The sequence below is a fragment of the Pseudophryne corroboree genome, chromosome 2 (genome assembly GCF_028390025.1).
Source record: "Pseudophryne corroboree isolate aPseCor3 chromosome 2, aPseCor3.hap2, whole genome shotgun sequence".
Lineage (NCBI taxonomy): Eukaryota > Metazoa > Chordata > Amphibia > Anura > Myobatrachidae > Pseudophryne > Pseudophryne corroboree.
Window position 1 is genome coordinate 113,718,262 of NC_086445.1, and position 27,722 is coordinate 113,745,983.

General features: G+C 48.4%; 1 protein-coding gene and 1 pseudogene across 4 annotated transcripts in view; both read left to right on the plus strand.

Annotated features, from left to right (window-relative positions):
- Nucleotides 1-27,722, plus strand: part of RNF17 (ring finger protein 17) — a 1,464,292-nt gene that overhangs the window by 1,159,935 nt on the left and 276,635 nt on the right. For 3 of the 4 annotated variants that reach the window (XM_063951617.1, XM_063951615.1, XM_063951618.1), the window contains 3 exons: nucleotides 1,501-1,591; nucleotides 14,683-14,798; nucleotides 14,978-15,100. In XM_063951617.1, coding sequence (XP_063807687.1) covers nucleotides 1,501-1,591; nucleotides 14,683-14,798; nucleotides 14,978-15,100 — 330 coding nt within the window. The remainder of the gene's footprint in view (nucleotides 1-1,500; nucleotides 1,592-14,682; nucleotides 14,799-14,977; nucleotides 15,101-27,722) is intronic. The other variant, XM_063951616.1, reaches the window with a different exon arrangement.
- On the plus strand, nucleotides 25,705-25,823 carry LOC135052495 (5S ribosomal RNA; annotated as a pseudogene).

Genomic DNA, 27,722 nt, shown 5'->3' on the forward strand with positions numbered 1-27,722 from the left:
CCTCTGCTAGATGGGTGTCGATTTGGGTGCCTTGTCCTGTAAGTCTTCCTATCTGATTTTCACCGTGCCCCGGCGTTTTCTTCAAACACGTCCCGAGTATCTATCTAAGGTGGTGTCTTCTTTCCACCTTAATCAGGAAATCGTGGTTCCAGCCTTTGCCTCTCCTGAATTATCTTCCAAAGAGTGGTCTTTGGATGTGGTACGGGCTCTCCGTATCTATGTGAAGAGAACTGTCTCCATTTGGAAATCCGATTCTCTCTTTGTACTGTTTGGTTTTCACAAACGTGGCTGGCCTGCTCACAAGCAGACCCTGGCCAGATGGATTAGAATGTTGATTGCACATGCTTACTGTATGTACAGACTGGTCGTCCAGTTCCTGCTACTATTAAGGCCCATTCTACTCGGTCCGTTGGACCTTCTTGGGCGGCCTGCCGTGGTGCGACCCTTGAACAGTTGTGCAAGGCTTCTACGTGGTCCTCGGTGAACACGTTCAATAGGTTCTATGCCTTCAATACTGCCGCTTCCCAGGATGCTTCCTTTGGACGCCGGGTTCTTGTGCCCGCTACAGTGTGTCCCCTGCCATAAGGAACTGCTTTAGGACATCCCCAATGTCTATCCTTGTGGAACCCAGTGTACCCTGCAGCAGATAAAGAGATTTATAGTAAGATCTTACCGTTGTTAAATCTTTCTGCGAGGTACACTGGGTTCCACAGGGCGCCCACCCTGACGCACTTAGCTTCTTTGGGTTGGTATATGGCATTAGCCGCTGACACCTTCTCCTGTCGTGAGAATGTGATGTATGTGGCTACTAACAGTCGTCGTCTCTTTTACCTGCTACTGCATTGGACTGTTTAACAAAAAATTGAGCTCCTGTGCACGGAGGCGGGGTTATAGAGGAGGCGGCGCTATGCATTCTGGGAACAGTCAAAGCTTTTAGCCTGTTGGTGCCTCGGATCAAGATCCTACTCTACACCCCCTGATGTTATTCCCTGTGGAACCCAGTGTACCTCGCAGAAAGATTTAACAATGGTAAGTTCTTACCATAAATCTAATTTTATCTGCCTAGCCATTAGAAACCAAGACATTATTTTGAGGTTTAGTTTTCAACAAGGTTAATTCCATGAGTAGAACTACTCCTGCTACTATGATGTCTTAACCCATCCATTTGATTCAACCTTTTTGTATGAATTACCATTTTTGTCCATTTTTCCAGTGTTTGAGCGCACAGAAATGATTGTCATTTGTGCCCATACATTACCAGATTTTCATTCCAACCATCCAACTACTCTATTTGGATAGATAATTTTAAACTGTTTGACCAACTTAAGTTTTTGTACTTAATTGCAGTGTTAGTGAGCCAATTAATATGTGAACAATAAGAAAATGCCTATTAGGCAGTAGAGGGAGATTACAATACTTTTCAAAATAGATTCATGTACATTTAGCGTTCTATTAGTGTAATCTCTCTCGTGCTTATTTTATTTTGATGTGTTTTTGTAGGCCTGCTGGTGGCAGTCAAAACTGGACAGCAACAGCGTGTGACTTTCTTCGCTACTATCTCAATGGAGCCACAGCCACATTGACAATTGAAGTCAGTATTGTGAAAATGTTTTTGTGCATACGCATTAGTAATCAAATGTGTCACTAGCAAAAAGTAAAGCTGAGTACACCCACAGCCATATATTTGGGCCTAATTCAGTATGAGTTGTAGATGTGAGAAAAAACGCACACCTACAACTCTTTACTCTGACTGACTGGGTCCAGCCCCCCCTCCCAAAAAAAAAAAACCCTCGCATTGCACTGCGGCGGTGCTTTTGCGTGTTTAGGGTTGCCCTGTACTTACGCAGCTTAGCTGCAAAGGCAGACGGCTACCTGCCATGTTTCAGCCCTAAAATAGGGCCAGACACGGGTGCGTTGTCCCCAAAAACGCTGCAATGCCCCCTGCTTCCCTGCAAGCGTCTTAGCCTGTCAATCATGCAAAGGTTTTCGCACATGCGGGCCTTCACATCTCACTGTGTGCGCACACTGCAGAGGGCTTCAACATGCGAATGCTGTCTGAGCAGCTCTCAGTGTTGAATTAGACCCATTGTCCGATATATATTGTTCCGCTGCGGATGGGAACGATGTATCAGCCACATCGGGAAGTGCATGCAATCCTGTTTGCCCTCTCCCCCCCCCCCCAGTCATCAGCGTTGTCTACTTGTCGGCCCTGACTTACATAAAACTGGTGGTTTTAATGTACAATAAATACTGCCATTAAATGTTTTTTCTCTGACGTCCTAGTGGATGCTGGGGACTCCGTAAGGACCATGGGGAATAGACGGCTCCGCAGGAGACTGGGCACACTAAAGGAAAGATTTGGTACTACCTGGTGTGCACTGGCTCCTTCCTCTATGCCCCTCCTCCAGACCTCAGTTAGATTTCTGTGCCCGGCCGAGCTGGATGCACACTAGGGGCTCTCCTGAGCTCCTAGAAAGAAAGTATATGTTAGGTTTTTTATTTTACAGTGAGACCTGCTGGCAACAGGCTCACTGCAACGAGGGACTAAGGGGAGAAGAAGCGAACCTACCTGCTTGCAGCTAGCTTGGGCTTCTTAGGCTACTGGACACCATTAGCTCTAGAGGGATCGACCGCAGGACCCATCCTTGGTGTTCGTTCCCGGAGCCGCGCCGCCGTCCCCCTTACAGAGCCAGAAGCATGAAGATGGTCCGGAAAATCGGCGGCAGAAGACTTCAGTCTTCACCAAGGTAGCGCACAGCACTGCAGCTGTGCGCCATTGCTCCTCATACACACTTCACACTCCGGTCACTGAGGGTGCAGGGCGCTGGGGGGGGGCGCCCTGAGCAGCAATAAAAACACCTTGGCTGGCAAAAATAATCACAATATATAGCCCCAGAGGCTATATATGTGATAATTACCCCTGCCAGAATCCATAAAAAAGCGGGAGAAAAGTCCGCGAAAAAGGGGCGGAGCTATCTCCCTCAGCACACTGGGCGCCATTTTCTCTTCACAGTGCAGCTGGAAGACAGCTCCCCAGGCTCTCCCCTGTAGTTTTCAGGCTCAAAGGGTTAAAAAGAGAGGGGGGGCACTAAATTTAGGCGCAATATTGTTTATACAAGCAGCTATTGGGGAAAATTCACTCAGTGATAGTGTTAATCCCTACATTATATAGCGCTCTGGTGTGTGCTGGCATACTCTCTCTCTGTCTCCCCAAAGGGCTGTGTGGGGTCCTGTCCTCAGTCAGAGCATTCCCTGTGTGTGTGCGGTGTGTCGGTACGGCTGTGTCGACATGTTTGATGCGGAGACTTATGTGGAGGCGGAGCAGATGCCGATAAATGTGATGTCGCCCCCTGTGGGGCCGACACCAGAGTGGATGGATAGGTGGAAGGTATTAACCGACAGTGTCAACTCCTTACATAAAAGGCTGGATGACGTAACAGCTGTGGGACAGCCGGCTTCTCAGCCCGCGCCTGCCCAGGCGTCTCAAAGGCCATCAGGGGCTCAAAAAACGCCCGTTACCTCAGATGGCAGACACAGATGTCGACACGGAGTCTGACTCCAGTGTCGACGAGGTTGAGACATATACACAATCCACTAGGAACATCCATTGCATGATCTCGGCAATAAAAATTGTGTTACACATTTCTGACATTAACCCAAGTACCACATAAAAGGGATTTTATGTTTGGGGAGAAAAAGCAGCCGGTGTTTTGTTCCTCCATCAGATGAGTGAATGAAGTGTGTGAAGAAGCGTGGGTTCCCCCGATAAAAAATTACTGCTGGCGTACCCTTTCCCGCCAGAGGATAGGTCACGTTGGTAGATATACCCTAGGGTGGATAAGGCGCTCACACGTTTGTCATAAAAGGTGGCACTGCCGTCTTAGGATACGGCCACTTTGAAGGAGCCTGCTGATAAAAAGCAGGAGGCTATCCTGAAGTCTGTATATACACACTCAGGTATTATACTGAGACCTGCAATTGCCTCAGCATGAATAGTGCTGCTGCTGCAGCAGGGTCTGATACCCTGTCAGATAATATCTAGACAGGGAGAATATGGTGCTAACATAGAGCATATTAAAGACGTAGTCTTATATATGAGGGATGCACAGAGGGATATTTGCCGGCTGGCGTCCAGAATTAATGCAAGGTCCATTCTGCCAGGAGGGTATTAGAGACCCGGCAGTGGACAGGTGATGCTGACTTTAAAAGGCACATGGAGATTCTGCCTTATAAGGGTGAGGAATTGTTTGGGGATGGTCTCTGGGACCTCGTATCCACAGCAACAGCTGGGAAGAAAAATTTCTACCTCAGGTTTCCTCACACCCTAAGGAAGCACTGTATTATCGGGTACAGTCCTTTCGGCTTCAGAAAAGCAAGGGGGCCAAAGGCGCTTCTTTTCTGCACAAGGGAAGAAGGAAAAAGCTGCACAGACAGCCATTTCCCAGGATCAAAAATCTTCCCCCGCTTCCTCTGAGTCCACAGCATGACGCTGGGGCTCCACAGACAGGTGCGGTGGGGGCGCGTCTCGGGAACTTCAGGGACCAGTGGGCTTGCCCACAGGTGAATCACTGGGTTCTGCAAGTAGTATCACAGGGATACAACCTGGAGTTCGAGGCGACTCCCCCTCGCCGTTACCTCACATCAGCCTTGCCTGCTGCTCTCGGATATAGGGAGTTAGTACTGGCGGCAATTCACAAGCTGTACTTCCAGCAGGTGAAATCAAGGTACCCCTCCTTCAACAAGGCCGGGGTTACTATTCCAAAAATGTTGTGGTACCGAAACCAGACGGTTCGGTGAGACCCATTCTAAAATTGAAATCCTTGAACACTTATATACGAAGGTTCAAGTTCAAAATGGAATCGCTCAGGGCGATTATTGCAAGCCTGGAGAATTTCAGGGTATCACTGGACATCAAGGATGCTTACCTGCATGTCCCTATTTACCCTCCTCACCAGGAGTACCTCAAAATTGTGGTACAGGATTGTCATTACCAATTCCATACGTTGCCGTTGGTCTGTCCCCGGCACCGAGGGTATTTACCAAGGTAATGGCCGAAAGAATTATCCAGTACTTGGACAATCTCCTTATAAAGGCGAGGTCCAGGGAGCAGTTGTTTGTCAGAGTAGCACTATCTCGGGAAGTGCTACAACAGCACGGCTGGATTCTGAATATTCCAAAGTCGCAGCTGGTTCCTACGACGCATCTACTGTTCCTGGGGATGGTTCTGGACACAGAACAGAAAAAAGTGTTTCTCCCGCAGGAGAAAGCCAAGGAGCTGTCATCTCTAGTCAGAGGCCTCCTGAAACCAAAACAGGTGTCGGTGCATCACTGCACGCGAGTCCTGGGAAAATTGGTAGCTTCCTACGAAGCAATTCCATTCGGCAGGTTCCATGCAAGAACTTTTCAGTGGGACCTCTTGGACGGGATCGCATCTTCAGATGCATCGGCTGATAACCCTGTCTCCAAGGACCAGGGTGTCTCTGCTGTGGTGGCTGCAGAGTGCTCATCTTCTAGAGGGCCGCAGATTCGGCATACAGGACTGGGTCCTGGTGGCCACGGATGCCAGCCTTCGAGGCTGGGGGGTAGTCACACAGGGAAGAAATTTCCAAGGACTTTGGTCAAGTCAGGAGTCGTCCCTACACATAAATATTCTGGAACTGAGGGCCATTTACAATGCCCTAAGTCAGGCAAGGCCCCTGCTTCAAAACCAACCGGTTCTGATCCAATCAGACAACATCACGGCGGTCGCCCATGTAAACCGACAGGGCGGCACAAGAAGCAGGATGGCGTGGCAGAAGCCACAAGGATTCTCCGATGGGCGGAAAATCACGTCTTAGCACTGTCAGCAGTGTTCATTCCGGGAGTGGATAACTGGGAAGCAGACTTCCTCAGCAGACACGACCTACACCCGGGAGAGTGGGGACTTCATCCAGAAGTCTTCAAACTGTTGGTAAACCGTTGGGAAAGGCCACAGGTGGACATGATGGCGTCCCGCCTCAACAAAAAGCTAAAGAGATATTGCACCAGGTCAAGGGACCCTCAGGCGATAGCTGTGGACGCTCTAGTGACACCGTGGGTGTACCAGTCGGTTTATGTGTTCCCTTCTCTGCCTCTCATACCAAAGGTACTGAGAATAATAAGAAGGCGAGGAGTAAGAACGATACTCGTGGTTCCGGATTGGCCAAGAAGAGCTTGGTACCCAGAGCTTCAAGAAATGATATCAGAGGACCCATGGCCTCTACCGCTCAGACAGGATCTGCTACAGCAGGGGCCCTGTCTGTTCCAAGACTTCCCGCGGCTGCGTTTGACGACATGGCGGTTGAATTCCGGATCCTAAAGGAAAAGGGCATTCCGGAGGAAGTCATTCCTACGCTGATAAAAGCCAGGAAAGAAGTAACCGCAAACCATTATCACCGCATTTGGCGAAAATATGTTGCGTGGTGTGAGGCCAGGAAGGTCCCTACAGAGGAATTTCAGCTGGGTTGTTTTCTGCACTTCCTACAGTCAGGAGTGACTATGGGCCTAAAATTGGGTTCCATTAAGGTCCAGATTTCGGCTCTGTCGATTTTCTTCCAGAAAGAACTGGCTTCACTGCCTGAAGTTCAGACTTTTGTAAAGGGAGTGCTTCATATTCAGCCCCCTTTTGTGCCTCCTGTGCCACCTTGGGATCTCAATGTGGTGTTGAGTTTCCTAAAATCACATTGGTTTGAACCACTTAAAACCGTGGATCTCAAATATCTCATGTGGAAAGCGGTCATGTTATTGGCCTTGGCTTCGGCCAGGCGTGTGTCAGAATTGGCGGCTTTGTCATGTAAAAGCCCTTATCTGATTTTCCATATGGATAGGGCAGAATTGAGGACTCGTCCCCAGTTTCTCCCTAAGGTGGTATCAGCTTTTCACTTGAAGCAACCTATTGTAGTGCCTGCGGCTACTAAGGACTTGGAGGATTCCAAGTTACTGGACGTAGTCAGGGCCTTGAAAATTTATGTTTCCAGGACGGCTGGAGTCAGGAAAACTGACTCGCTTTTTATCCTGTATGCACCCAACAAAATAGGTGCTCCTGCTTCTAAGCAGACTATTGCTCGCTGGATTTGTAGCACAATTCAGCTGGCGCATTCTGTGGCTGGATTGCCGCATCCTAAATCAGTGAAAGCCCATTCCACGAGGAAGGTGGGCTCATCTTGGGCGGCTGCCCGAGGGGTCTCGGCTTTACAACTTTGCCGAGCTGCTACTTGGTCAGGGGCAAACACGTTTGCTAAATTCTACAAATTTGATACCCTGGCTGAGGAGGACCTTGAGTTCTCTCATTCGGTGCTGCAGAGTCATCCGCACTCTCCCGCCCGTTTGGGTGCTTTGGTATAATCCCCATGGTCCTTACGGAGTCCCCAGCATCCACTAGGACGTCAGAGAAAATAAGATTTTACTCACCGGTAAATCTATTTCTCGTAGTCCGTAGTGGATGCTGGGCGCCCATCCCAAGTGCGGATTGTCTGCAATACTTCTATATAGTTATTGCCGAACTAAAGGGTTATTGTTGAGCCATCTGTTGAGAGGCTCAGTTGTATTTCATACTGTTAACTGGGTTAAATATCACGAGTTATACGGTGTGATTGGTGTGGCTGGTATGAGTCTTACCCGGGATTCAAAATCCTTCCTTATTGTGTAAGCTCTTCCGGGCACAGTATCCTAACTGAGGTCTGGAGGAGGGGCATAGAGGGAGGAGCCAGTGCACACCAGGTAGTACCAAATCTTTCTTTTAGTGTGCCCAGTCTCCTGCGGAGCCGTCTATTCCCCATGGTCCTTACGGAGTCCCCAGCATCCACTACGGACTACGAGAAATAGATTTACCGGTGAGTAAAATCTTATTTTTTTTTTTGTATTTTAAAATGGAATGCATAGGTGTTAATTTCTCTTACATCCTAGTATTAGTACCGTGGGGTCCAACAGGAGCCATTGGCACTTTAAGAATTTAACAGTGTTGGCAGGCTCCTCCCTCTATGCCCCTCCTACCAGACTCCGTTTAGAATATGTGCCCGGAGGAGCCGGTCACAGCTGGGGGAGCTCTACAGAGCTTCTTTAGAAAAGTTTATTTTAGAGTTTGCTATTTTACAGGGGACTGAGGCGGGGAGCAGTTTCCACACTGCGGGGTCTGAGCCACTGTCTCAGCTGACTGGACACTGAGCTCCAGAGGGGATAGATCGCTCCCCAGGGGAATGGTCACCCCAGCAGAATGCCGCCACCCCCTTACAGAGCTGAAGTGTGGCGAGTGGTTCCCTAACAAGCAGGGAACCGATGTGAAGATGGAGGCTACAGGCTAGGAGCGCAGTACTAACTGTGCTCCGGGGGGGGGGGGGGGGGTGCTCAGCAGCACTTGCTGCAGCGCTTTGAGTGGCGCACTGAGCCGGCACCATAACCCTACACTGACCAGAAAGCCTGTCAGGGTCCGCGGATCTCAGCCAGCACAAAATCCTCAGGCCAGTATGTTCTTGGAAGAGCAGGAAGACAGCGCCATTAAGGGGACGGATCTTCTCCTCAGAGCGGACCCAGCAGCGTTCAGCGCCATTTTCCTGCCTGCAGACACGCTGCCAGTGGAAGAGCAGTCCCTCCAGAGCACCTCCAGCTATCTGTACGGTACCAGGGGGTTGTAAAAGGGAGGGGAGGCTGTGTAAAGACTGTGTCACCTATTTAGGGACACAGTTAGCGCTGGCTAAGGGTTTCCCTATACCTGTGTGTCGGTTGGCTCCAATCTCTGTGTCTCTCTGCCATTCTTGGGGTGGGAAACTCTGTCTGCCCTGTACCCTGTGTGTATGTGGGGTGTACAAGCAAACATGTCTAGAGACTCTGTCTCATATGCTGCAGAGGATTTATCTTCTCAGGAAGATCCCTTCCCATGTAATCAGGATTGCACTGTTGTAGCGCAGATCCCAGCTAGAGAAACGGAGTGGTTAGCCTCTCTTAGGGGGGCTATTTCTCAGATTTCTGAAAGGGTTGCAAGGACTGAAGATGCAACTCTGGTATTGCAGTCCTCTATGGCAGTATGGTCCGATACTGCTCCCTCAGGGCCCCCTACAGTACATTCTCACAAACGTGCTCTTGCGCAAATCATGCAGGATGACACTGATACCGATTCTGACACAGCAGACAGTGATGGGGATATGTCGAGGGGGACGGCATCACTTGCTAAGGGGGTGCAGTTGATGATTGAGGCCATGCGGGATGTGTTACATATTTCTGACACACCTCCTGAGCAGGTTGAGGAGGCCTTTTTCACAGACAGTAAGAAAGCCCCTCCACCTTCCTGGCATCTAAGGAATTAAATGCTATCTATGAAAAAGCCTGGGAAAACCCGGAGAAAAAATTCCAGATCCCTAAAAGGTTCTGGTTGCTTTTCCCTTCCCGGAAGATGATAGAAAAAAATGGGAGTCCCTGCCTATAGTTGACGCCTCTGTCTCTAGGCTGTCAAAACAGGTGATCTTACCTGTCCCGGGATCTACCGCGTTGAAAGACCAGGCAGATCGCAAAGTGGATGCTACGCTCAAATCCATATACACGGCTTCAGGGGCTATACTGCGGCCTACTATTGCCTGTGCATGGATTTCAAAAGCTATAGCAAAGTGGTCAATCACTCTGCAGGAGGACTTGACTACGATGGATAAAGGTGACGTTGATTTATTTTTACATAACATACAGGATTCTGCAGGGTTCCTGGTAGAATCCATGAAGGATCTGGGTTCCATGGCTGCGGGGATCTCCTCCATGTCCTTCTCGACTCGCAGGGGTCTCTAGCTGCGCCAATGATCTGCGGACGCGGAATCCAGGGAAAGTGTGGAGAGCCTACCCTATACAGGTCAGTGTCTGTTAGGGGAGGCGCTGGATGCATGGATTGCCACGGCTACCGCGGATAAGTCTCCTTTTCTCCCCTCAGCTGCACCGGCTACGAAGAAGCCTTTTACTCCCAACACGTCACAGTCCTTTCGGACCACTAGGCCCAGAAAGAACAAGCCCTCTCACACCTTCTTAGATTTGGCACAACCACCTCTAAAGAAACCTGCTCCCGCAGGTTCCCAAGACCAGAAACCTGCTTCTGGTACCTCAAAGTTTTCAGCATGACGGTGTACCACACAGCCTGGAGGGAGGTCAGGTGGGAGCAAGACTGGCATTTCAGCCACTTCTGGGTGTCGTCTGGCCTGGACCCCTGGATACAGGATATTGTGTCCCGGGGGTACAGGCTGGCGTTTCAACTCTCCCACCTCACCGATTCTTAAAATCAGGCTTGCCGCCTTTGCGGGCAGACAGCTGTTCTACTGGACGCTATCCAAAAATTGATAGTGTCCGATGTCATTGTTCCAGTTCCACCTCATCAGTTGACCAAAGGTTACTATTCGAACCTTTTTGTGGTACCGAAGCCGGATGGTTTGGTAAGGCCAATTTTTAACTTGTAAACTTTGAACCCTTATCTCAGGGACTTCAAATTCAAGATGGAGTGTCTGAGGGCAGTTATCTCAAGACCGATGGAGGGCGAGTTCCTGGTGTCCATGGACATCAAGGATGCGTACCTCCACATTCCCATTTGGTCGCCACATCAGGCTTATCTCAGGTTTGCACTGTTAGACGATCACTATCAGTTTCAGGCACTGCCGTTCGGTCTCTCCACGGCAACGAGGGTTTTCACCAAGGTGATGGCAGAGATGATGGTTCTCCTTCGCAAGCAGGGGGTGAACATAATTCCATATCTGGACGATCTGCTTATCAAGGCATCGTCCAAGGAGAAGTTGTTAAGATCCATTGCTCTCACGACGCATCTGCTCAAGGAGCACGGTTGGATTCTGAACCTTCCAAAGTCTCATCTGGAGCCGACAAGGAGACTGTCTTTTCTTGGGATGATCCTCGACACGGAGGTGAAGAGGGTGTTTCTACCGGTGGAGAAAGCGTTGGTGATTCAAACCATGGTCCGGGATGTCTTGAAGCCTGCCACGGTGTTGGTTTATCAGTGCATCCGCCTTCTGGGGAAGATAGTTGCCTCCTACGAGGCTCTGCAGTACGGAAGGTTTCTTGCTCGATTCTTTCAACTGGATCTCTTGGACCAGTGGTCGGGATCTCACCTACACATGCACCAGAGGATACGTCTGTCTCCGAAAGCTAGGATTTTGCTCCTCTGGTGGCTACAACTACCACACCTTCTGGAGGGCCGAAGGTTCGGAGTTCAGGACTGGATCCTTCTAACCACGGATGCAAGTCTCTGAGGTTGGGGAGCAGTCGCTCAAGGGGAGACCTTCCAAGTAAGGTGGTCGAGTCAGGAGTCCCTTGTACCGATAAACATCCTAGAGCTAAGAGCCGTATACAACGGCCTTCTTCAAGCAGCACACCTTCTACAGGATCAGGCTGTTCAGGTGCAGTCGGACAACGTGACCACAGTGGCCTACATAAACCGACAAGGCGGAACGAAGAGCAGGGCTGCAATGTCAGAGGTGACAAAAATCCTCCTCTGGGCAGAAAGGCACGCTGTAGCGATGTCTGCAATCTTCATTCCGGGAGTCGACAACCGGGAAGCGCACTTCCTCAGCAGACACGATCTCCATCCAGGAGAGTGGGGCCTCCACATCGAGGTGTTCGAGGATGTAACCGGTTGGTGGGGGGTTCCTCGCATAGACATGATGGCCTCCCACCTCAACAAGAAGCTGCGGAGGTACTGTTCCAGGTCGAGGTACCCACAGGCAGTGGCGGTGTATGCACTAGTAACGCTGTGGGTGTTCACATTAGTGTATGTATTCCCTCCACTTCCTCTAATCTCAGAAGTTCTACAACTTGTAAAAAGAACAAAAGTTCTGGCAATCCTCATTGCCTCAAGGAGGGCTTGGTACGTGGATCTACTGCTGGAAGATCCAAGGCCCCTACCTCTTCGGGAGGATCTTCTACTGCAGGGGTCGTTCGCTTATCAAGACATACCACGGCTACGTTTGACGGCGTGGCGGTTGAGCGCCAGATCTTAGCTCGGAAGGGTATTCCGAGCGAGGTTATTCCTACCCTGATACAGGCTAGGAAGGGGGTAACGTCTAAACATTACCATCGAATTTGGAAAAAATGTGTCTTGGTGTGTATCCAAGAAATTTCCTGCGGTGGAGTTTCAGCTTGGACGTTTTCTTCTTTTCCTGCAAGCAGGTGTGGATATGGGCCTGAGATTGGGCTCCATCAAGGTACAGATCTCAGCTTTGTCCATTTTCTTCCTGAAACAATTAGCTGTACTCCCTGAGGTTCAGACCTTTTTGAAAGGGGTTCTGTACATCCAGCCTCCCTTTGTGGCGCCAACAGCACCCTGGGATCTTGATGTGGTGTTACATTTCCTGCAATCAGATTGGTTTCAGCCTCTACAGGAGGCTGAAATCAAGTTTCTCACGTGGAAGGTGGTAACTTTGTTGGCCTTGGCTTCGGCTCGACGTGTGTCGGAATTGGGGGCTTTGTCCTTTAAAAGTCCCTATCTGGTCTTCCTTGAAGATAGGGCGGAACTCAGGACTCGTCAGCAGTTCCTTCCTAAGGTTGTGTCGGCTTTTCATATCAACCAACCTATTGTGGTGCCAGTGGCTACTGACTCCTCAATTGCTTCAAAGGCCTTGGATGTTGTGAGGGCTTTGAAGATTTATGTGAAGAGGACGGCACGTCACAGAAAATCTGACTCTCTGTTTGTCCTCTATGATCCCAAGAAAATTGGGTGTCCTGCTTCTAGCAGTCGATTTCCTGCTGGATCAGGTTCACCATCCAGCATGCATCTTCTACGGCAGGATTGCCGTGTCCATAATCTGTTAAGGCCCACTCTACTCGTAAGGTGGGTTCTTCCTGGGTGGCTGCCCGGGGTGTCAAGGCTGTACAGGTTTGCCGAGCAGCTACTTGTTCTGGTTTGAACACGTTTGCTAAGTTTTACAAGTTCGATACTTTGGCCTCTGATGACCTCAAGTTTGGTCAAGCAGTTCTGCAGGAGCCAGCGCGCTCTCCCTCCAGTTCTGGGAGCTTTGGTACATCCCAATGGTACTTCTATGGACCCCAGCATCCTCTAGGACGTAAGAGAAAATAGAATTTTAATTACCTGCCGGTAAATCCTTTTCTCGTAGTCCGTAGAGGATGCTGGGCGCCCACCTAGTGCTTCTTTATTCTGCAGTGGTTGTTTGGTTCAGTACTGCCTGGTTCCTAGGTAAGTTCTGCGTTCTTTACTGTTTCAGCTGTGGCTGAGTTTTCTGGCATGATGGCCGGATTTGCCTTGTTGTGTGAGCTGGTATGAATCTCGCCACTATCTGTGTATTTCCTTCTCTCGAAGTATGTTGTCTCCTCGGGCACAGTTTCTAGACTGAGTCTGGTAGGAGGGCCATAGAGGGAGGAGCCAGCCCACACTGTTAAACTCTTAAAGTGCCAATGGCTTCTGTTGGACCCGTCTATACTCCATGGTACTAATATGCACCCCAACATCCTCTTTGGACTACGAGAAAATGATTTACCTGTAGGTAATTAAAATCCTATTTATAACCTGTCACAATCCGCCAAGCGGCTTGTTTCTAACGTGATTCCCGGTGTTACATAGCAACCGGGACGTTGCGTCTTCTTGCTGCCCGCCGCTGAGCAACTGGGACGCTTGACTTCTTCTGCGTCCGTGGTGTCTAGTGGTTCACTGACAGTGGAGCTCTTGGTGAACATGCAGAGCTCCAGCTGCATACATTTATTTTAATTATTGTCCCTGCCTCCTTGGCTGTACTGTATGTGGATCTCCCTGTTATAAGCCAGTCTGGCCTGTACCACTCTGCCGGTTTTAGTTTAGACCAGTGGTTCCCAACCTTGGTCCTCAGTTTGTTTTCCAGGTCCCCTCACAGGATTGCAAGTGAAATAATTAGTTCCACCTATGGGTCTTTTAAGATGTGTCAATGAGTAATGGATACACCTGTTCAACTGCTAGTTGACCTTGGACTGGTTGAGGACTGGTTTAGACTGTGGTGTAAGCTGCTGGACAGTGTCTCAGCCTCAGGTTCCTGCACCTTGTATCTCGCCCGTGGATATTCTGCCCATTTGCCAGTTTCTCTGCCTGTCAGATAATCTAGCCATTGCCCCGCCTATACCCCTGTCCAGTTCCAGTGTCTATCTACCTTTCATTTTCCTCCCCAGTGTTACGTTGTGCTCAGCATGCTAGATATTAACAACTTCAGAGTGTTCGAATTTCACCTCGCTGTTATTCATCTGCTCTCTCTGTGATCCTGGCCCAGTTCTGCCCCTACCTCCTGTACTCCAGTTTTGTCCATTGCGTGATCCTAGTATATATATATATATATATATATATATATATATATATACTCCAGCCTCTTGACCTGTTGTCTCCAGCCAATTGTGTAAGCCTTTACTGCTGAAGGTATAAGTCCAGACGGCATCCTAAGTACCGGTGTGCACGTCAAGCATGAAGGGAACAACGGACGGCTGCTATAGACGAAGACCCTCCCGCTGGTACTAGGGGCTTTGCACAATTGTGCTGGAGTTCCATAACATAGACATTTATTGTGTTTTAAGTGGTTAGGTAGCCAAAACTTTTTTTATATAGTCATTTGTTATTTAATGGGTTTTCCTTTAGTGTTTGTATGGCTTTCCTATAGTCTACAATTTTGGTCTTGCATATTAAGTTATCAATTTTTTATGTTACTCTGTTATCTGTAGGAAAATACATCACAGTGGCCTTTGCCTGTTAAAATTGTAATCAAGAACGAAGCAGGCCAATTGGTTGATGTGTCTGATCACCTAATAAGAAAGGGGTTGGCATTGAGAGATAGACGGTATGTACTTACTGGTTTTCTTGCTCTAGTAGTAGTATTGATAACAAAGATTATAGTTGGGTTTTTTCTTTCCATACTGCCTCTTTAATATGTTTTCCTCTGCCAACAATTTCTCAAATGTAAAGGCTCTCTCTCTCTCTCTCAACCGTCCTTCTGAAACTTGCTATCATTAAAACAAGAATGTTGCGTTACAACTCTTCCGTTCAACCAGCGGATGACCCACCTCTACCTTCAGACAGGGAAAGCTGCAAACCCGAAGGCAGAGACAAGTTAAAACATTTTGGACTAGATGATTTTTATGGGTAAGCTCTTTATGGATAAAATCTAGAAAAAATTGGGATTTCTGGAAAAATTAGGAAAGGGCTCAGTGATTACTGCTATTCATTTCTCCTTATCAACCACTTAGAAAAATAGTGTACTGTATATTCCTATAAGATAGATCTTACCTCCAATATGGCTTAATAAGTATCTTCAAAAAGACATCTTATGCAAGTTTTCCACCCAATATTTGTACCTTAAGTGCTGTACACACCTATCGATGTGTACAGTGATGTGTGCTGAGCGATCCAGCCCAGAACGCTCGGCCCACAGCTCGATGTGTGCTTGGGGGGAAGGGGGGGGGAGACGCTCACCTCACCCAGCAATGAATTGAGTGCTCTAACTAGATATGGCCAATCTAGAATGAGCGATAGCGACGGGCGGGGTTGCACATCACTGTCGCTATGGGGCATACACAAGGAGAGATCCGTGCTTACTTTCTAAGCAATCTAGTCAGATTGCTTAGAGATTAAGGGGTATATGCAATTGCGGTCGAATTCCGTCTGGAATTCGACCGGTTTTAAATTCGACACAATTCGACAGTCAGACACCCTCCCGCCGGGACCTGAATTCGACATATTCAATTAAAAACCGGTTTCGACAGTCCCGCTGTCGAAAAACGGACCAATTGACGATAGTGTGCGTCCTGGATTCGACTTCATGGACGGCACAAAAGTGTTTAAAAAACACTGGGGTCCCCCCTCCTAAGCATAACCAGCCTCGGGCTCTTTGAGCCGGTCCTGGTTGTAAAAATATGGGGGGGGGGGTGACAGGGGATCCCCCATATTTTCACAACCAGCACCGTGCTCTGCGTCCGGTCCTGGTGCAAAAAATACGGGGGACATAAGACGTAGGGGTCCCCCGTATTTTTCACACCAGCACCGGGCTCCACTAGCTGGAGAGATAATGCCACAGCCGGGGGACACTTTTATACCGGTCCCTGCGGCCGTGGCATTAAATCCCCAACTAGTCACCCCTGGCCGGGGTACCCTGGAGGAGTGGGGACCCCTGAAATCAAGCCCCCCCCCCCCCCCTCCAGCCACCCAAGGGCCAGGGGTGAAGCCCGCGGCTGTCCCCCCCCCCCCCCCCCCCCTCTCCAAGGGCTGCGGATTGGAGACTGATAGTCAAGTGACAAAATAAAGAATATTGTTTTTTGTAGCAGAACTTCAAGTCCCAGCAAGCCTCCCCCGCAAGCTGGTACTTGGAGAACCACAAGTACCAGCATGCGGGGGGGAACGGGCCCGCTGGTACCTGTAGTTCTACTGCAAAAAAAATACCCAAATAAAAACAGTACACACACACCGTGATAGTAAAACTTTATTACATACATGCACACCGACACACACATACTTACCTATGTTGACACGCCGACTCGGTCCCCTTCTCCACGTAGAATCCACGGTGTACCTGTAAATAAAATTATACTCCCAAAAATCCAGTGTAGATCTGTCCTCTTCTTGTTTGTAATCCACGTACTTGGCAAAATAATAAAACGCAAAACCCGATCCACGCACTGAAAGGGGTCCCATGTTTACACATGGGACCTCTTTCCCCGACTGCCGAGACCCCCGTGACTCCTGTCACAGAGGGTCCCTTCAGCCAATCAGGGAGCGCCACTTCGTGGCACTCTCCTGATTGGCTGTGCGCGTCTGAGCTGTCAATCGGCACATAGCACTATGCCGCTCCATTATATTCAATGGTGGGAACTTTGCGTCAGCGGTTGAGGTTACTCGCGGTCAACTGCTAACTGCAAAGTTCCCACTGGGCCCCGGGTTTGTACTCACCACTGTCGTCACCATCAGGCATCTGTTAGGGGTGTGCGGCATGCTGCGATTGCGACAGCTAAGGCGCAGTGTGCTGCTGAACAAACAACCTCTCAGGTCCTGCAGCGGGAAAATGGCTCTGAATCCGTCCGTCTCCCCCCCCCCCCCCTCCCCACGAAAATAAAAAGTTTAAAAGAAAAAACTCTCTGGAGCTGCAGAGATGTGCATCCTCTCCTGAGGGCACTTTTTTCTAAACTGCCCTGTGGGAGGGGGCATCGAGGGGAGGAGCCAGCAAACCGAGTGAAGAAATTTAAAGTGCAACGGCTCCTTTGGACCCCGTCTATACCCCCATCATACTAAGTCTCCCCAATATCCCTTATAGATGCTAGAGTAAAAAACATGGTACAGTACATTAACAGCAAAAGTTATTAACAAGTTCTAAACAGACTGTTTAAAAAAAAATATTGATACATTGTGAACTATAAAAGGCCTAAAGGGGGGTACACACAGAGAGAAGTATGCTTAGGGCCATTTGCAATTGCGGTCGAATTGCCGCAAATGTCGAAAACGGGGCTTTTTCGACACAAAAAATGATTCAACAATGCAATACAGTACTTTACGACAAAAAAAACGGTCGTTTCAAATTCGACTTTTTGCAGTTCGACAGTTGTCAAATTCGACATGTCTGCAATGGTAAAAATGCGGCTTTTCGACAAAAATATATTAAATTGAAGAATGTCGATTCGACAACAGTGCTTTTCGACAATAATTTCGTCAATTTCTGTCCGCCTCATTTTGCTGGCGTGATCTAATAAAAAAAATTAAAAACATGTTTTTTTTTTTTTATTGCTAATAGCATATCTATTTATATTAGAAGGGATTATCTACTTGGGTTTGTCTATTAGGAGCCACAAGTATTATTTTATATATTTTTTAAAAGAATATATATTTTTTTTTTACTTACTAAAATAATATGGAGAGATCAGAGCATGTTTTTCAGTGGGAATGGGTGCTATATGTTATGCTGACATATCATGCTGCAGCTCCCTCACCTCCCCCAGCGGCACTGTATACTCCCGCGCCCTGGTTTCCGGGTACTTACAGCGGAGGCGCTCCGGTCTCATCAGGCACACATACTGCCGCTGCTCTCCTGGATCGTGTGGCCGCACTATAGGAGGTAAGAGGGTCGCCCAGGCGTGGACACTGTGGCCATGCATGGACCCCACAATATCCACCAGGGCAAGAAGCAGCACAGTTCGGATTTACTAAAATCCATTAAGTACAGGCTCTATAGTACCCGGTGGTGAAGCCCAGCAGAGGGGATAAGGCGCTGACCTGTAGCCCCAGGTGCCATCTACAGCAGATGTTCCCACCCTGGAGCTGCATCTCTCTCTCTCTCCCTCACTCCCTGTCAGTGTTTGGGCGACATTAGACAGAGCTTCACTGATTCTGGGAGTGCTGGGCACCATCTCCTCTGTAAAGCCGTCTGCATAATCAGCGCTGTGCATTTACAGGACACTTAAGTATTCTACATGTCGTTTAGACAGTGTTAGTTAAGAACAAGTGCATAACTACAGTAATATTTAGTACAAGTATTCTGTGATATACATCCAGTATTTACTGTGCATTTTTATATCTGTAGACATACATACATAGCTTTACGTAGTATTGCTAGTCCAGTGCAGTTTTATTGTTTGTAATAATTTCTGCATTGTACATGTGACTGTGTGTGCCTATAGCTGCTGTGTGGTTCCTATTCCGTGCATCTCACACATATTGCTATCCCTATATTCTGTACCCTGAAAGGGGCTAAGTGCGTCAGGGTCCTATATATATATATATATATATATATATATATATATATAGTGTTTTTCACAGGATATACTGTTTGGTATTTTTCTCTGTGTATTTCAGTCACCTTAAACCGCTTAAATCCTCTGTTTGTGATCTGCATTGCAATCACGCTCCACAGGGGGTTTTCATCAGGTACTGTGTCTGGCTATATTGTACGGTTACGCAGGCTCGGCGACAGGTGGGTATAAAGGGTACACCAGTCCCGGGCCCTGAAGATCAGAGGGGCCCCGTGGTCCTGAGGTACCAAAAATATTGGCGCAGTGTCTAATATTAATTTTTAAATTGCCAGCTATGGCCGCTGCAACTTAACTGAGTGTGCAAAATGAAAGCAAATTTTCAAGCAGCAACTCCAAACCCCCTCTCCATCACTTGCTCTGGTCCCAACTCATGGGGGTCCGTGCTGCACTGCCATTGAATGATGTTGCGACATCATGACGCTATGCTGGACCTTCTCTACCTTGTCACTGCGGCCTGGGCCACCTAAGAAGAGGAGCAGGCAGCTGAACAGTAAGAACCGCTACCCGACAGGCACTTACTGTAAACAGAATCTACTTCAGGCAGCAGCCCCACTACTGTCCAGCTCCGCTGGCTACAGAGACCATTTCTGGTATGGTAGTAGCTGACAGTCCCACCAATGATGGGCAGAGTTAGAGTGACAGTTTTTATTGTATTTCATTTTACACTGGATGTGGTGAGTTCCTGTGGCAGTGAACGTGTTACAACCTGCACAGTGTTACTGAGATGCTGGGGTCAGGAGTGAGAAGTTTAGGTGCACCAGTGAATGTTCTGCTGAGTGAACAGGCTCTTGACAACCTCACCACACCCCAGTGCTGGTTCTGTGACAGCCACAATAGTCACTAGTCAGAAGCACTTTCTGCGGGATCCCGGCAGCCAGAATACCGAAGCCAGAGCCCCACCTGGCGTCCATAATCCCGACTGCCAAATGCCAACACAGGTGGGATTCCCGGCATCCAAATACTGAATCCCAGAATCCCGAACATCGTCTCGCGGGACACACTCACGTCTTGCCACGGTGTGTGTGCGCAGGGGGAGTAGGGTGTAGGGATGGGAAGGTTAGGGTTAGGCACCAAGCGGGGAGGGTTAGTTTTATGCAGCGGGGAAGGGAGGGTTAGGGTTAGACACCCCCTGGGGAGGGGAGGGTTAGGGTAAGGGACAGTTGAAGTTCAGAGTGCTAACTACAGGGGTGTCAGTATTTTAACGGACGGGATGCCGATGTCTGTATTCTGACCATCTGCATCCTGTCCATTGGCAATACATACTGAACCCTCTCCCAGGTGTGGAGCCCCGTGCAGTCGCCGGGTGAGCAGAGTCCTGAGGTCAGGTGGCTGCAGCTGGGTGACGGGGTCAAGGGGGGCCCCCAGAGATATAAAAGTACCGGGCATCAAGATTTCTGTTGCCGGCCCTGGGGCTACATTCACCAATGTCTGCTTAACAGGGCGGGAGATCTGTGGCTGATCCTGCATCATGCAGTGCTGATGCTGCAGATTTATCTAAGTAAAATATTCCAGCTGAGGGTCCAGGTATTGGGAGTTCTGTACTCCTCGGTCAGCCTGCAGCACCGGTGGCACACCAAGACCCACCTTGGGCTGCTTTTTCTAATTTATTGACTACGCTAGTAACGAGACTTGCGCGCCCTGTCTGACCTCCTGTACCTGTACAATCACACATTGTAAATCCACCATGGGTGGATACTCTGTCGACTCAGTTACAGCAGTTAAATCAGACTTTGGTCAAACAAAAGCCTGACCCTCACCCTCCTAGGACCAAAGGGTCATCTAAGCAGGCCATTTCTTCCTCACAACCAACATATGTTTCGGATACTTCTTCCGATGAAGATGGCGTATATACTGACCCGTCAGACACTGATGCAGATGCTTCTGATGGGGAATCTACAACCCAGGTGAATGTTCATGACCTCTTGGAGGCTATCAAACTGATTCTTCAGATTGATGATGAACCTGAACCTCCAAATACGTCTAAGAAACCTGATAAGTTCAAGTGTCAGAAGGTTACTAAATTAGTTTTGCCAAATTCTGATCATTTAGTTGACATACGTCAGGAATCCTGGGAGTCTCCAGGAAAGAAAATCTCCCTGTCTAAAAAGATGTTAGCTCGTTATCCCCTTCCTGCAGAGTTAAGTAAAAATTGGGGAACACCGCCGTCGGTGGACTCACATGTCGCACGTCTGGTGGTGTCTTCTATTCTGCCTGTCACTACCGTCACCTCTCTGAAGGAACTGACGGATAAGCGTGTTGAGGGTTGCTTGAAGTCTATGTACACGCTGTACATAGATCTACTATAGCGGCTTCTTGGGCTGCAAAAGCTATTGAATCCTGGGTTCAAGAAGTTGAAGCGGAGCTACCTCTGAATTTTTCTGATAATGCCCAGACGGTGTCTTTCATATATTATCACAGCCTCTCATTACATTCAGGAGGCTGCCTCTGATGCCGGTGTGCTGGGGGCCAAAGCGTCTACTATGTCCATTCTGGCTCGCTGGATTCTGTGGTTGCGGTCCTGGTCTGTGGATCTGGACTCTAAGAAGACCTTGGAGGTGATCCCTTTTAAGGGAAATGTCCTTTTTGGGGAAGATCTGAACAAGATTGTTGCTGACTTTGCGTCTGCTAAAACTGCATGCCTGCCGAGTACTAATCCTTCGGCTCCGAAGGCTAAGAGTACCACCTTTCGTTCCTTTCGACCTCCAAGTAAAGCAAAGGGTCAGGCGTACCCGAAACAGGCTCGCAGGGTTGGAGGCCGACTTCTGCGGTTCGCCCGAGTATGGTTTCAGACTGCTTCAGACACCTGGATGAGGGAAGTTATCACTCACGGATACGCCATCTCTTTCAAGAAATGTCCTCCTCGACAGTTTTGCTCGGACAATATCCCTTCGGATTCGTTGAAAGCAAGATCTCTACATTTGGTGGTACAATCCCTCCTGGACACAGGAGTGATAGTGCCGGTGCCTCTGGTTCAGAGAGGCAGGGGGTACTAATCAACGCTGTTCCTAGTTCCGATACCGGATGGATCCTCCCGGCCCATTCTCAACCTCAAATATTTGAACAAATTTGTGAAGGTATCCAAATTCCGTATGGAAACTCTTCGCTCTGTTGTTCTGGCCTTGTAACCCAAGGACTATATGGTATCCCTGGACATACAGGATGCTTACCTACATATACCTATTGCCATGTCGCATCAGCAATATCTGCGGTTTGCTATTGGCAACCTACATTATCAGTTCCAGGCCTTGCTTTTTGTACTGACCACGGCTCCGCGAATCTTCACCAAGGTCATGACGGCCCTTCTCCGCCGTCAGGGTATCAGGATCCTGCCGTATCTGGACGACTTGTTGATCCTGGCGAACTCCCCAGAGGTTCTTTTCCGTCATCTGGAACTGACGGTCCAAATCCTTGCAAGGCCACGGGTGGCTCATCAACTGGAAGAAGTCCTCACTGGTCCCTGCTCAGAGCATAGTGCACCTAGGGGCGTTACTGGACACACACAACCAACGGTTGTTCTTGTCTCCGGAGAAGGTCCTGAAACTTCAGGACAGGATGAGATGCTTCCTATCTTTCCCACGTGTGTCGATACACTCAGCGATGCAAGTACTAGGTAAAGTTGGTAGAGTACGCTCAATTTCAGTCTCGCCCTCTGCAGCTGTTAATCCTTTCCAAGTGGGACGGCCTGTCTCACCGGATCAGGTCTCACATGATCTGATTGTCTCCAGGAGGTTCATCTGTAACTGAACTGGTGGCTCCAGGACCAACGATTGAGCAGGGGTTGTCCCTTCTGGATCTCCAGCTGGGTCCTTCTGACAACGGATGCCAGTCTGAGGGGTTGGGGCGTGGTGTTAAAGCAACACTCCCTTTAGGGTCGGTGGACCAAGGAGGAGTCTCTCCTCCCGATAAACATTGTGGAATTGCGGGCAGTGTTCAATGCTTTGAACCTGGACCAGCATCTGATACAGAACAGGCCTGTTAAAGTACAGTCGGACAATGCCACCACGGTGGCGTACATCAATCATCAAGGCGGCACTCGAAGCCGCATGGCAATGTTGGAAGTGTCAATGATTCTTCTATGGGCGGAACGCCATCTGCCAGCCATATCGGCAGTGTTTATTCCGTGGGTCCTCAACTGGGAAGCGGACTTCCTCAGTCGTCAGGACGTACATGCCGGAGAGCGGAGTCTTCATCCGGAAGTCTTTCAACTCCAAGTGGGGCCTACCAGATGTAGACCTGATGGCGTCTCGACACAATCACAAGGTTCCGGTCTTCGGAGCAAAGACGAGGGCTCTTCAAGCAGCGTTCGTGGATACGCTGGCAATTCCATGGAACTTTCGGCTGCCGTATGTGTTCCCACCTATGTCACTCCTGCCCAGGGTAATAAGGACGTTCAAGCAAGAAGGAGGAGGAATCCTACTACTATTTGCTCCAGCGTGGCCCAGACAGCATTGGTTCTCAGACCTGCAGGGTCTATCGATAGTGTCCTCTTCTACTTCCACAACGCCCAGACCTCCTCGTTCAGGGCCATTGTGTCTACCAGGATCTGGCCCGACTGGCTTTGATGGCGTTGCTCTTGAAGCTTCAGTCCTGAGGGCCAAAGGATTTACTCATTCAAACTATGTTGAAAGCCCGTAAACCGGCTTTGGCTCGGATTTATTATAGGGTCTGAAATTCTTACTTCACCTCGTGTGCAGCTAAGAATTATGATGCATACAAGTTCAGTACTGCCAAACTTTTGGCTTTTCTGCAACAGGACCTGGACTTAGGCCTTCGTCTGGCCTCCCTCAAGGTTCATATTTCAGTATGTCGGTATGGTTTCAGAGAAAAATTGCGTCGCTACCTGACATTCATACATTCACTCAGGATGTTTTACGGATTCAACCTCCCTATGTCCCTCCTTTTGGCTCCTTGGGATTTGTCGGTTGTTTTGGATGCCCTACAAGAGTCTCCGTTTGAACCTCTTAAGTCTGTGGACCTAAAATTGCTTACACTTAAGGTCTTGTTCCTGTTGGCTATTGCTTCTGCTAGAAGAGTGTCGGACTTAGGCGCTTTGTCCTGGCGTCCGCCCTTCCTAATATTTTATTGTGACCGCGCGGTTCTCCGTACTCGCCCTGGTTATCTACCTAAGGTGGTGTCATCTTTCCACCTTATCCAAGAGATTGTGGTTACGGCCTTTATCTCTCCCGGTTTGCCTTCCAAAGAGCGGTCTTTGGATGTGGTACGGGCTCTCAGTATATATGTGGAGAGGACTGCCTCCATTTGGAGGTCTGAATCCCTCTTCGTACTGTTTGGTTTTCACGAACGTGGTTGGCCTGCAAAGTTTGGCCAGATGGATTAGAATGGTGATTGCACAAGCTTATGCACAGGCTGGTCTCCCAGCTCCTGCTGCTATCAAGGCCCATTCTACTCGGTCTGTTGGATCTTCTTGGTCGGCTCGCCGTGGTGCGTCCGCAGAACAATTGTGAAAGGTGGCTACGTGGTCCTCTGTAAACACGTTCATCAGGTTCTATGCCTTTGACACTTCCGCCTCCCAGGATGCCTCCTTTGGACGCCGGGTTCTTGTGCCCGCCACAGTGCGTTTCCTCCCATGAGGAACTGCTTTAGGAATCCCGATGTTATTTCCTGTGGAATACCAGCGAGGTACACTGGATTCCACAGGGCGCCCACCCTGCCGCACTTAGCTTCTTTGGGTTTGTATGGCATGCCGCTGATCCCTTCTTCTGTGGTGAGAACGTGGTTCTATGTGACCAACATTTACCGTCTCTTTACCTGCTACTGCATTGGACTGGTTAACAAAACTGAGCTCCTGTGCACGGAGGAGGGGTTATAAAGAGGAGGCGGTGCATCCTGGGAACAGTCAGTTTTTAGCCTGTTGGTGCCTCGGATTAAGATCCAACTCTACACCCTGATGTTGTTTCCTGTGGAATCCAGTGTACCTTGCAGAAAGAGATTTAACAATGGTAAGTCTACCATAAATCTTCTTTTCTTTTCTTTTTTGTGGACTTTTAAACTTTTTACCTTTTTTATGGGGGGGTTTATGTGAAAATAAACTTTTTTATCATACACGTGGTCTGGCTGACACATTTACGTCTTCAATTTAGCATGTCCTGGTGGGGAGACATATCTTCCAAACCCTTGAGAAAGAAAATTGGAGGTGATTGTTACTTCAAAGAAACCTAGATAGGAGTCCTTCTATGATTTTAACCCGTGAGTGTGGTACGCATACGACATTGAATTACTATATAGAAAGGAAAAGATACCTTTATATTCTCGACTTATTTGTGTTAAAAGTGAGTAAGGTACGTACCATTTGTTCTGTCTTGGTGAATGCTACACATAGGATCTAGAAGTTTAAACGATACCTTTACATACACTGGGAGACTTTCCTGTGAGTTGGGGTACGCCCTTTGTGCCTAATCTACTTCTACATCTACTTCTTCTATTTTGGATTTGAAGAAATATGGTGCTTGAATGGACATACTTGTTATAAAACATTACTACACACTGTTTTTATTTTGTTTACTTTATTTTTACATACTGTACCTATGGGGGATTGAGAGACATGTTTTCGAAAGAAAAGAATAAAATCAAGGAACAGAAGATGATCTACTAGAAAAATCCTCAAGGAGCGTAAATTTATTATTTTTTTATATATATGCTTGTTCCGTTATATGGCGCTTATACTTACAAAAAAAATCCCTATTTCCTTTTTGTTCAAGTATCTCGGGGTGCCAAGGAACCGCATAGAATCTTTGAGATCAATCATACTGGCATTGGAACAGAATGATTTCATGGCATCCCTCGATATCCAGGATGCTAACGTATACATCCCCATTTATCTGGCTAACGATGCCTCAGGTTTGTAGTTCAAAAGGCCATGTTCGTGGAAGCCCCCATTCTGGACAGCAGAAGCACATTTCTATTTACCAGGAATAAGTACTCACTCATCCAACCGTTTACGGCCATACTCCACAGGAGACGCCTAATCTCGTCAGATCTTGGAAGCAAAGCTCTGGAAGGCCTGGTCAGTACTTGTTTGGGAGACTGCCAAGAAACACCAGGTGCAGTAAACTTGGTTGGAAAGCAGCAGGAACATTCCTCTAATCTTCTTTTTCTTCTCTTTCAATAGAAAGAACAGATTTATTATTATATGCTTCATATATGAATGTCCATATCTTTTCACAAATCTGCTGTGTCTTTAAAATCACTTCTTTATGATTCAATCCACTGTCTGTTGGTTATCATTAATTAATTTTTCGTTAACTCGGCAGATTATACACTCCTGTCTAATCCGCTGCATTAAAATGCCTATGGTGACACTACTGTCAGACATTGATACAGAAGGTGGTTCAACACCATACTAGGCAACAAACCTTTCAATCCAATGGTGCTTAGATTAACTCACGGGATATCATCACAGGAGACTCCAACTATCCACCTGTTGATAGTGGACATATGTTAAGCTACTCCTGCGATTATACACTGCTCAAAAAAATAAAGGGAACACTAAAATAACACATCCTAGATCTGAATGAATGAAATATTCTTATTAAATACTTTGTTCTTTACATAGTTGAATGTGCTGACAACAAAATTACACAAAAATTATCAATGGAAATCAAATGTATTAACCCATGGAGGTCTGGATTTGGAGTCACCCTCAAAATTAAAGTGGAAAAACACACTACAGGCTGATCCAACTTTGATGTAATGTCCTTAAAACAAGTCAAAATGAGGCTCAGTAGTGTGTGTGGCCTCCACGTGCCTGTATGACCTCCCTACAACCCACACAAGTGGCTCAGGTAGTGCAGCTCATCCAGGATGGCACATCAATGTGAGCTGTGGCAGGAAGGTTTGCTGTGTCTGTCAGCGTAGTGTCCAGAGCATGGAGGCGCTACCAGGAGACAGGCCAGTACATCAGGAGACGTGGAGGAGGCCGTAGGAGGGCAACAACCCAGCAGCAGGACCGCTACCTCCGCCTTTGTGCAAGGAGGAACAAGAGGAGCACTGCCAGAGCCCTGCAAAATGACTTCCAGCAAGCCACAAATGTGCATGTGTCTACTCAAACGATCAGAAACAGACTCCATGAGGGTGGTATGAGGGCCCGACGTCCACAGGTGGGGGTTGTGCTTACAGCCCAACACCGTGCAGGACGTTTGGCATTTGCCAGAGAACACCAAGATTGGCAAATTCACCACTGGTGCCCTGTGCTCTTCACAGATGAAAGCAGGTTCTCACTGAGCACATGTGACAGACGTGACAGAGTCTGGAGACGCCAAGGAGAACGTTCTGCTGCCTGCAACATCCTCCAGCATGACCGATTTGGCAGTGGGTCAGTAATGGTGTGGGGTGGCATTTCTTTGGGGGGCCGCATAGCCCTCCATGTGCTTGCCAGAGGTAGCCTGACTGCCATTGGGTACCAAGATGAGATCCTCAGACTCCTTGTGAGACCATATGCTGGTGCGGTTGGCCCTGGGTTTCTCCTAATGCAAGACAATGCTAGACCTCATGTGGCTGGAGTGTGTCAGCAGTTCCTGCAAGACAAAGGCATTGATGCTATGGACTGGCCCGCCCGTTCCCCAGACCTGAATTCAATTGAGCACATCTAGGACATCATGTCTCGCTCCATCCACCAATGCCACGTTGCACCACAGACTGTCCAGGAGTTGGCGGATGCTTTAGTCCGGGTCTGGGAGGAGATCCCTCAGGAGACCATCCGCCACCTCATCAGGAGCATGCCCAGGCATTGTAGGGAGGTCATACAGGCACGTGGAGGCCACACACACTACTGAGCCTCATTTTGACTTGTGTTAAGGACATTACATCAAAGTTGGATCAGCCTGTAGTGTGTTTTTCCACTTTAATTTTGAGGGTGACTCCAAATCCAGACCTCCATGGGTTAATAAATTTGATTTCCATTGATAATTTTTGTGTGATTTTGTTGTCAGCACATTCAACTATGTAAAGAACAA